Raw genomic sequence first — 10,297 nt, 5'->3', positions numbered from 1 at the left:
GGGTTGACAAAATGAAAAGGTGACTAAAGTTGTTATTTTTTTACCAGGACACATTGTAAATCCTTTCTAGTTTCATTCTCAGTCAGGGCCAAGCTTACTGTAGTTCTTTAAAAAGCATGACTTACGACCTGTTGTCGCATAAACCCGAACTTTGTGTGTGATGCGTTGTGTAATTTTTAACCTCCGCCATCGAAGATGGACGGAGGTTACTGTTTTCACCCATCTGTTTGTTTGTTTGTGAACAGTATTACGGAAAAACTCCTGGACGGATTTCGACGAAACTTCGTGGGGGGATAAGGTATGGTCCAAGGATCATGCCATTAGATTTTGGACTTGGTCCAAAGTCCAATATGGCCGTTATGGCGGCCATTTTGAAAAAATATTTGAATTTTTGTTTTTGCATTTCTTCATGTTTTAAGTGATTTCCAACCCCCCCCCCCAAAAAAACAAAATTTTGCAATTTTTTTCAACAAAATTTCGATTTTTTTTTTTTTGCATTTCTACATGTTATAAGTGATTTCCAACAAAAAACATGCCAAAATTATAATTGTGGCTGATTTTAGAACTTCAGGTGGATATACCCACGTAAAATCAATTTCTGTCTCAAGGAATCGTTATGATGAATAAATTGAGTATGTAAAAGTTAAAAGTAAAAGGGAAAGTTACAAACTATAACTCTGTGAGCACTATTGACATCAAATTGAATGAACAGGATATCAGGTTCACTTGAGTGACCTTGAAGTATTGGCGGCGGAGGTTTTGCACTCAACCGAGTGCTCCCCCTATTGTTTTTAATTCTCTGTTTTTCTCATCTGTCGTCCGAAGGCTTTGCAGGCTGATAGCTCTGTTTTATTTATTTATTCCATAGCTCTGTACTTTTGAAAATCCAGCAATCAGTTTATTGGCCCTTCTACCCGAAAGGTGGAAGACAGGGTTTTGCAATTGTGTGTGTGTGTGTGCGTGTGTGCGTGTGCGTGTGCGTGTGCGTGTGCGTGTGCGTGTGTGTGTGTGTGTGTGTGTGTGTGTGTGTGTGTGTGTGTGTGTGTGTGTGTGTGTGTGTGTGTGTGTGTGTGTGTGTGGCATAACTCTTTTTATTTGAGCTTTTGTCATCAAATTTTCAAACTCTTATAAGAATATGGAGAAGACTAATAATTGGGTCAAAATGTCAAAAGACAGAGTCATAGTCAGTAGAAATAGGCCTTATTAGCTTGTTCACTGCTGTGCTGTGCAAGACTGGCAGTTTTTTTTTTCTTTTGTTTTTTAATCGCTTCAATGTTTATTTATTCACCATTGAGCTTCAGTGTGTCTGTCCAGGCCATAACTGTTTTTACCTTTTGTGCTATTGTCCTCAAATTTTCAACAAACGTTTATTATGAGAAAATGAAGAGCACTAATTAATAAATTGTACCCTTTTAAAAACTTGTTTCATCAAGTTTAGTTCAATGAAAAGCAGATGTGGATGGGCTTTGCATATTGAGATGCTTTCCAGTTCACACTTTGTTTTCATCCGTTTCAATGCACTTTTGTCCCTCCCTTCAGATGTACAGTACATCCTCCACCAGTGATGGTTTGTAGTTTGTGAGTTATCTGTTTATAATTGCATTTTCTTCTTTCCATGAACCACAAAAGCAACGATTTATATTTTTGGTTATTAAAATGATGCGGGGCATGAGTTAACATTGAAACGGTCATATCATTTGTACATAACAATGTGATCCACAATATTTTAATCACCTCCTTACCTTCGTAGTTTATATTGCCTTGATCATCCTCCTGATCAGCCAAAAGTTTCTCCACCTCCTCCTCAGTGAGCCGCTCACCTGCACATAAATCATGACTTGTTTGCCCACATTGTTCGGGTTCATGTGTGCAGTGTTCAGAGAAGATAGCTGAGAATCTAAAAATTGTGGGGTTAATGCCAATTGTTAATTTGCTCCTGCCGAAGGGATGCTGAACACCTGCCTCTGGATCATAAATGCAATAAAATTCTACAACATTATGAGGCTGAAAAATTGTACAAGGGAGTGAACAACACTCACTTTGGTAATGACATTCAATCTGTCAATGTGGTTCGAGAGCTTGGGGAGGAGGGGAAGGGGATTCCTGGATTATTTATTATTCCCTTATTCTTTAGTATTGTTACGGTTCTTGGAACCGTATGCATACAACATACAGTTGTCCTAAGTCAGTTATTTCATTAATATATGTGTAGTTAGGTCCCTACCTTTTGTCTAGTGGGAAGATGAGGGAGTGTTGTGATGGGCTATAGTTAGGATTAATAAATCATTTTTTCCCTTTTATTTTATTAAATCATTTTCCCCTCCATTCCACTTCCCAATCTTCCTCATTTATTTTCTGAGGTGAATTTCCTCGCACCCTCGTCTCGCTTACCATAGCATACCACCGACTACCCACTGTATCCAGCGACTCGTTTTCTGAGGCAGAATCCCGAAATTCGCTATGAAAGCCGCATCGGCTTCCACCTTTTCAAACCCATACATGCGCGGTGTGGGCGGGCCAGACCGGCGTCTGGCTGAAACCCCATTCAGAAAGGCGGACCACATGAAGGACCGGTCCAATCGGGATGCTCGGATTGGACGATGACGTCGGTTTCGCCATGGCTCCTCCCCGAGCTCCAGGCTGTATAAAGCACGGACCTCTGAGTTGGTCGTTGTCATTGGAATTGTGAAGAAGTTGGGGAGGTTGAAGAGAATTTGTGAGTTGTTTGGTCGTTGAAGAGAATTGCAGGTTGGAGAGGTTGAAGAGAATTGTTGTGAAAGTGTTCCTGCTGCCTGGCTCTGCCTACCTCGATGGCCTGCCTACTGTACTGGTCCTTGCCCACATGACCTCGACCAAGCCTCTAATCTGGTCCTGCCTTCTGCTCATCTCCCGCCTCTTTGGACTCCACCAGACGCAATTACCACACGTGCGGCTGTGGACTGAACTGCACAGCTTTTGTCGAGTGCCGCACCACGGAGCTTCTTTCTTCTCGAAACGCTCAGGTACCAAAAACTGCGACCTCAACCTCCTCCCCCCCCCCTGGCTGCAAAAGGTCCCTTTTCTTTTCATTGGGTTTATTTCATCTGAGTGCGTGTCTGAATGTGTTGGCGCCTGTCCACTAGAAAAGCCTGTATAAGATTGTTATTGTTGCTTTATTAATCTCGCGTCAAGTCTGCATTGTGTCCACTTTTGTAAGTTGCTTGTAAAATTGCCGCACCACACCTCTCTCATCTTTCCCCTGCATTACATACCAAATAAACCTTTTTGTTGTGCCACATGCTTTTCCCCGCTTATTGTAAATAAATAATTGTAGAAATGTTCCCAGCTCGTCTTTGTCTTTTCCTCCATTGGTCCAGCATGGTTCGAATCTGAGTTTAGCCAGGTCTTTATTCCCGATAATCCGTTCCTTCTAGCCGGTACGTCCTTGGAAGTGCCGCTCGACTGCATCCGATCCGGAAAGGTAGTCGGTAGTTGGTGGAGTGATCTGGTTCAAGCAAGGCGTACCGAGGGCGGGGTTCCCCGGTAGTCGAAACCGTGTGGTTAATTAGGTAACTTGATTCTCGACAGGAGGACCCTACGCCACGCGGTTGAGGTATTGGCGTCCACGGTCGGTTAAGCGACCCGCCGCGTCACGGAATTATCCATGAGCAACGGCATACAATTCCGGGGAGTCTGGTGGGAATCGACGTAGTTTCCCCCACCTCGTGGTCATTCTCTCTGCCAGACCCCTGGCCCACAACAGTATCATAAATTGCTTTGAGTTAAACAATGACAGTAACAAGAGCGATAATTGTTTTGGAATACATGTATCTGACCGATGTGATATTTTCTAAATTTAAAAAGGGCATAACTCTGTGAAAAATTGATGAAACACACTGAAACTCGAAATTGTTCTGTAACTTATCATAATATAGCCATGTACCAAGTTTCAGTTAAATATGTTAAAGGGTATGGGAAAAAAGGTATGAAAAACCACAGGTGGGGCAGACAGATGGAAAGACAGAGAGCAAAGATGGTGAAACCGGAAAGGGACTAATAACTACTACCATTCCGCATTAGCAGGGATACCGTCTCGCACCTAGTGTGACCAGCACATGGCGAAGTTCTGCCCCTGATACTTTTCCGTTTCCTTCTTTGTCAAAAACTCGAAGACCCTCCGAGAAGTCCTCAAATGTGCCGTGGTCCTTGTCGTTTGACACGTGCTGAAACATTGGCAGGAACGTCTCAAAATCCATCTTCTTCGTCTGTAGCTCTGTGAGGATGAGTCAAAAAGCCAAAGTTGTGGTTATCCGTAAGTGTGAAGTTTGGAAGCAATGTGTTAATGCCAATATCCGAAAAGAAAGGTGTTAAATCACAAAGACAAATTCCTTCACTTTTGGGGGGGACCAGGAAACATATGCCACACTGGCTATTGCCAAATTGATCCCGATCAATAGCATATATCAGCCACACATAATCCTGTCTGTGGTCCACAAAAGCAGATGCAGAGAGAAAGCAGGGACAATTGCATATTAAAAAGCACATGCTCTTCCGACTGTCAGCCTGCGTAGAGTGAGAAGATCAGCTTGTACTTTTTAAATGTGCAAAGCTGGGTATTTTATATTAAACTTTTATACCTGCAAGTAGTGCAAAACATCAGGATTGTTCTGTATGTGCCAGATACATGAAAGAATAGCTTTTTAATCATGAGACCTCATTCATTACAAGGTAAAAGCCTGTGTCTACTTCAGGCTGAGCATTGTTCTGCTTTGTGAGATGTGATTATGAGGAAAGCATTCCATCACAGGAGGACTTGCAGGTAGTGAATTGCATTTGTCTATACCAATATATTTTGTTGTGTGATGCCTTGAGCTTGCAACTATTCATTTAAATAAAAAAGGCATTCATTCATATTTTTAGAGGACGTGAAAGAATGACCAAGACAATTTTTTTTTTTAACCCAGCTCATAATTTACTGAATATACAACAGCATAGTTCCTACATGTCCTGACCCATCACGGTCACCAGTCCAACTCACAATCCCATGAGATATGTGGAAACTACATGGAATTGAAACTCTCAAGTGACCATGAGCAGCCTAAGGACCCTAAACCAATTATCTTCTTCCTCATGCAATATATATATATATATATATATATATATATATATATATATATATATATATATATATATATATATATATATATATATATATATATATATATACATATATACATATATACATATATATGTGGGGTGTGCTTACACATTGTATAATCATATGGACCGTGCTTCCCCATTGTCTCGGGTCGCTCACCTGCATTTGATTTTTCATTTATTTATTTTCGTTTTTTTTTTTCCATTCATTTATATTTTCATTTACAGATGCTTTCTGATGGTTCTGTGATTTTTTCCTGGTGTATCGGCTTCCATGTCCATCAGCACAAAATTACCGTGCTTCCTCATTGTCTCAAGTCACTAACCTGCATTTTTTTTTTTTCATTTATGGATGCTGCCAGACGATTCTGTGATATATATATATATATATATATATATATATATATATATATATATATATATATATATATATATATATATATATGTACATACATACATCACAGAATCGTCAGACAGCATCCAGAAATGAAAATATAAATAAATGGAAAAAACCCCGAAAATAAATAAATGAAAAATCAAATGCAGGTGAGGGACCTGAGACAATGTGGAAGCACGGTCCATATGATTACACAATGTGTAAGCACACCCCACTCGTGTGTGTATATATATATATATATATGAATGACATTCTACTTTTTAATGAAAGTAAATATTCAATGAATGGCAGATGTTAAAGTTCAAGTAGGATATGAGAATGTTTTGTAAATGTTTGTGGAACACTTGTTCACCTGGATGAAAAGTTGTTCCGATCTTGTTTTTCTGACAGGACAGTTAGGCCTCATTCAGCACAATTTGAAAGACCTACCTTCTGCTTTGGGTTTTCCAAGTAGCTTGTTAACTGCAGCGTTGGTTGGATTTTGGCCAAGTGCTCGCATTAGTGCCCCGCATTGTGAGTACGTAATGAGAACCTCCCCAGTCTGGTCAAACAGCTCAAATGCTTCTTTGTAATCTGTGCATAAAAAGAGGAAAGATAGTGGAGGAATGGGTTGGGCAGAAGTGAATCACATTTTCTTGTCCTTCAGTTTAAAATTTCATTTAAATGAAGTTGCAGAACTTGTACCTCATTCAACATACTTCACAAGTACTTGCTGTAAAAGCAGTCTTATGTAAAGAAATGCGGATTGTGGTTTGTCATTGCTTTCGCATTGGCAAGATGTTGAATGAGTGAAAGAAAAACTTTCCAAATTACACAATATACTGACAAACCTCTGTATAACAATGGTTACATGTCTTGTCAGGACAGCTTTCTCATGGAACATGGGTGGGAGGAATGTTGCACAGGAGAAAATTTAAGGTACAAGAGTCTGTGGAAGAGGAATTTCTAGAATGGGTTAATGGGTGAGATAAATCCACACAGTAAGCTTGATAGGATCCAGCAAGAGGTGAAATTAAGAGATTCTCAGGATGATGAATGAAAGAGTGGATAAAAGTAGAACTGAGAAGGGTGGAGTTAAGGAAGATATGTATAGTAGAGAGAAAGTCCATAAAGTGAGTATGCATATTCAGAACAATGAGGTGATGCCTTGTGTGGTAAGACAATAAAGCACAATGCAGACGTTAACCTATCCAAGGTTATCCAAATATAGGCCCGTTGGTCCTTTGGTGTCACCTTACTAGTGAGCATTGTCTCTGTTGCCTCACTAGTTTCCCGTTGATCCAACAATAGCTCAGCACACCCACGCTGGAATTCTTGGGTTTGTCTGAATCCTGTATCCATTCCCAGGATTTTAAAATAGAACTTGTTTTAAAGAGGAAAAACCCATTCAAACTTCATGCAGTAAGTTTGTCAAGGAAATTGTTTTTGTGAATCACATACTTACAACATTACACTGTTGCCACAGTTTATTGCATAACTGTCTTTCAATATATTTTATTTTATTGCAATTACGTCACCAAAAATAAACTCCCAAAGACTCCAGTTTTTCACTCTGAGCTGCAAAAGATGGGGATAATGACACTCCAACAATGGAGACTAAGAGGTCACCTTCCTGAACTATTTGAACTGTTTTTGAAGGACATTCGTAATGTAGATTAGTGGTTTTTCACACTGAACTGCAGGTGATGGGACCCAGGGGTACGGATTGAAATGACTTTTTTTTTTGTTTGTTTTAAGTGATCTCGGTCTCATTTGGGAATTTGTATGCATCACATTCAGGACAACGAAATTGGAAAGGATTTAGCATACTTTTTCCATTAATATTACAAGGACATTGCTGGACAATGGTGGTTCAAATTTGACTTCAACTTATTAAAAAAGGCATAATAATGTGTCGATTGATCATTTTTGATTGAACTTGTCTTCATGTTGTTGGTAACCAAAATCAGTGATGTTTCCTCCTTTCATGCATGCAGGTGCTGAAAATGCAGATCGCGGCAAGCGATATACTGTCGTACAACAGATGGTGGGACAATGAATAATTATTAAATTGCTGGTCAATGAAAACATCAAGCATGTTTGAATTTATAGTTGATTGGTTGCACAGTAACATGACAGTGATAATGATGGTTATGATGATGATGATTATTATTATTATTCCCTGTGAAAACTTTGAAGCATGCTTGCATATGTGATTTGAGTCTGGTATCATGGAATCATGAGCCAAGCGATTTGGCAGGAATGCCAAGCACGGCAACCCAGGTCTATTGAAGACACAATAGAACAAAAGACTATTAACCAAGGAATTATTCACACTGAGAATGATAAATCCTTGCAACAAGATGCCAAATTCATTAGTCTATTGTGGAACAGGTGACACATTCAAGAATAATATGAGTTTTAGTGGTGCTGTTGAGATTCCGGTTCAATAAAGATATTTTTCCCCTACTTTTATTGATAGTTGTAAATTACACTTTAAAAAAAAAAAGTTAACGAGGAATACAAAGAATACTTGTATACCTTTGGGATACCAGACTGCAATGCTTTACTTGATAATAAATCCATCTTAACTCCAGTCCATTTGTTTTTGAAAACTTAAACACGTCATGGAACATACAGGTCCACAAACTTTCCAACATGTGTTCGAAACATCATGTACTTTGAAACTTGCGTCCATGAGAAATTATTTAAGTCCATACATTGTTACAGATTGAGAAACATGTGAATGGCCTCTCCAGTGCCATTTCTAAATGTTGCACAGATATACCTTATCAATTCGAATTGAGCTTGTAGTTATAAAATTACATCACAGTTATGTTACACGGAGTAAATGATGGTGGTATATGTGGTAATTAGTTCACCATTACAAAATGAGAGGTTATCTCTTGCAATTTCCAAATTAGTCAACATGGTGTTATGTGGTCTCCAATGAAATAGTGAGACCTCTACCAATGACAGAAATGGTGGTTTTCTGAATTTAACAATGTCATTCTAAGAAATCCTGAAGCATGGCATGATGAATATGTTAATTATATACATTCTGAAAGATTTATTTGAATGGAGTATCGCTGGTGTGCAAGAGTTTGCACTCTTAAAGTTTTGATGGATTTCAATATCCATGTGAAAAGATGAACAGCAAATGCCATGATGAACATGAAAGAAATAAATCTGTCTGGTAATAAATCCCAAGAGAAAAGGTTTTGCGAGCCGATTAAAGTGCAGAATTCATCTCTTACCCTCAATCTGTTCTGCAGTGAACTCGACCTGTGAACACACAAAAAGCATGATGATGTACATCCATAATATATCTAAATGTCATGCAAGAGACTGTGTAGATATGACATTTCACTTCGATGTACCATACTCTTTACATTGCGCTGGTGCTGACAAAACCGTTTATTGGACAGGATTATAGCAGGTGGTTTACCATTGCCTTCCCAGTATTGTTTGTCCATGATCCACCCTTTTCAATGCTGAATGCCAAGTAAGGAAGCAGCACATACCAATTTTAATGTCATTGGTATGACTCAGGCAGAGTTTGAACCACCGGCCTCCCAGACTCAGAGCAGACACACTAACTATAAGGCCACTGAGTCTGGTGTAGATACGATATAAAAGATAATAAAAACTTACTGGTTGATTTCAAATATTAGGCCAACCGGCAATTCAACATGCAGGTTTGTTGCTTGCAACATTGGTTTCGAAGGTTCATTTCATTAAGTTATTTACCGAGTTATGCTGTGACATGAAAGTGACTCTGTTTTGAGGCATCAGCTCAGCATTGGAGGTTCAGCAAATTCATTTCAATTTCCAAAGGGAAACAAGTGAAGCTTCACTCATATATGATCAGCTGTTTTGTATGATTTTAACTGGGTTTTCAGGATCAGTATAGAATAATATACAGGTGGGAGGTTTATCTGAAGAGTCAACATATTAACCAGAGTGTGTCCTGTTTGTGCTCCATATTTCAACAGGTACTTTTATTCAAGGACACCTGTGTATTTGCATATATTAAGTCCAACTTTCAACCTAAAAGCAAAAGATGAGTAACGGAGTACCTTCACTGATGAAGGGTCGAACTTGGGAGCTTCTTCAGGAACTGGCTCAGGAGGCAATGCTGGTGCTGGTGCTGGTGCTGGTGCTGCTTTCTCAGCTGCTTTCTTTGGTGGTGTTTTCGGGGGCATTTCTGGCGGATTCTTGATTTGGGGCAGTGCTGCTGAACGTCCTCTCTGGTTTTGACTATCCCCAGAGCTCCCGCTCACTCTGCGGTCTTTTATAGAGCTTCCCAAACAGAATTCCTTCAGTGGGACGATGTGAGGGGAACCTTTGGAGGGGGTTACTGAAGAATGCATGGGAGCATGCAAAGAAGGACACAATGGGCAGGGTGCAGTGAAGGCAGGAATGGACGGTGGGTGATGGGGATGGCGTGGGGTAGGGTGGGAATGCATGGTCCACACTCAGTCTATCTAAAACTTTTTAGAATTCCTGGGAGCAGAGGACAGGGGATGGTGATGTGATGGCAGGAATGGATGCTGGGTGGTGGTATTTGGTGGTGGAGGAGGGGGATAGGGGTAGAGGAGAGAGGTGGGAATGTGTCGTCCAAACTCATTCTATCTGTTGATCATAATTATGCACTCGGCCACCTGTCCAGTGTTTGTGACACGATACGGGTTTGGAGGGTCACCAATATCTCTGGTATACATGAATCAATTTGAGGTTGCTATAGCTCTGTCTACAGTAAAATAGAGAAGATGAAGTTTTAAT

General features: G+C 39.9%; 1 protein-coding gene across 2 annotated transcripts in view; it reads right to left on the bottom strand.

Annotated features, from left to right (window-relative positions):
- LOC147031607 (myosin light chain 3, skeletal muscle isoform-like) overlaps positions 1-9,820 on the bottom strand; it is an 18,122-nt gene extending 8,302 nt beyond the window's left edge. For both annotated transcript variants that reach the window (XM_085866028.1, XM_085866039.1), the window contains exons 1-5: positions 9,592-9,820; positions 8,770-8,797; positions 5,963-6,106; positions 4,079-4,252; positions 1,743-1,820 (exon numbers count right to left, since the gene is read on the bottom strand). In XM_085866028.1, coding sequence (XP_085722154.1) covers positions 1,743-1,820; positions 4,079-4,252; positions 5,963-6,106; positions 8,770-8,797; positions 9,592-9,717 — 550 coding nt within the window. In that variant the 5' untranslated portion in view covers positions 9,718-9,820. The remainder of the gene's footprint in view (positions 1-1,742; positions 1,821-4,078; positions 4,253-5,962; positions 6,107-8,769; positions 8,798-9,591) is intronic.
- Between the last annotated feature and the right edge of the window lie 477 nt (positions 9,821-10,297).

The sequence above is a fragment of the Eptatretus burgeri genome, chromosome 2, assembly GCF_056783735.1.
Source record: "Eptatretus burgeri isolate ZD-2024b chromosome 2, Ebu_testis_v1, whole genome shotgun sequence".
In the NCBI taxonomy this organism is placed as follows: Eukaryota; Metazoa; Chordata; class Myxini; order Myxiniformes; family Myxinidae; genus Eptatretus; species Eptatretus burgeri.
The sequence above is the reverse complement of the archived record's forward strand: the minus strand, read 5'-3'. Positions and strand labels throughout refer to the sequence as shown.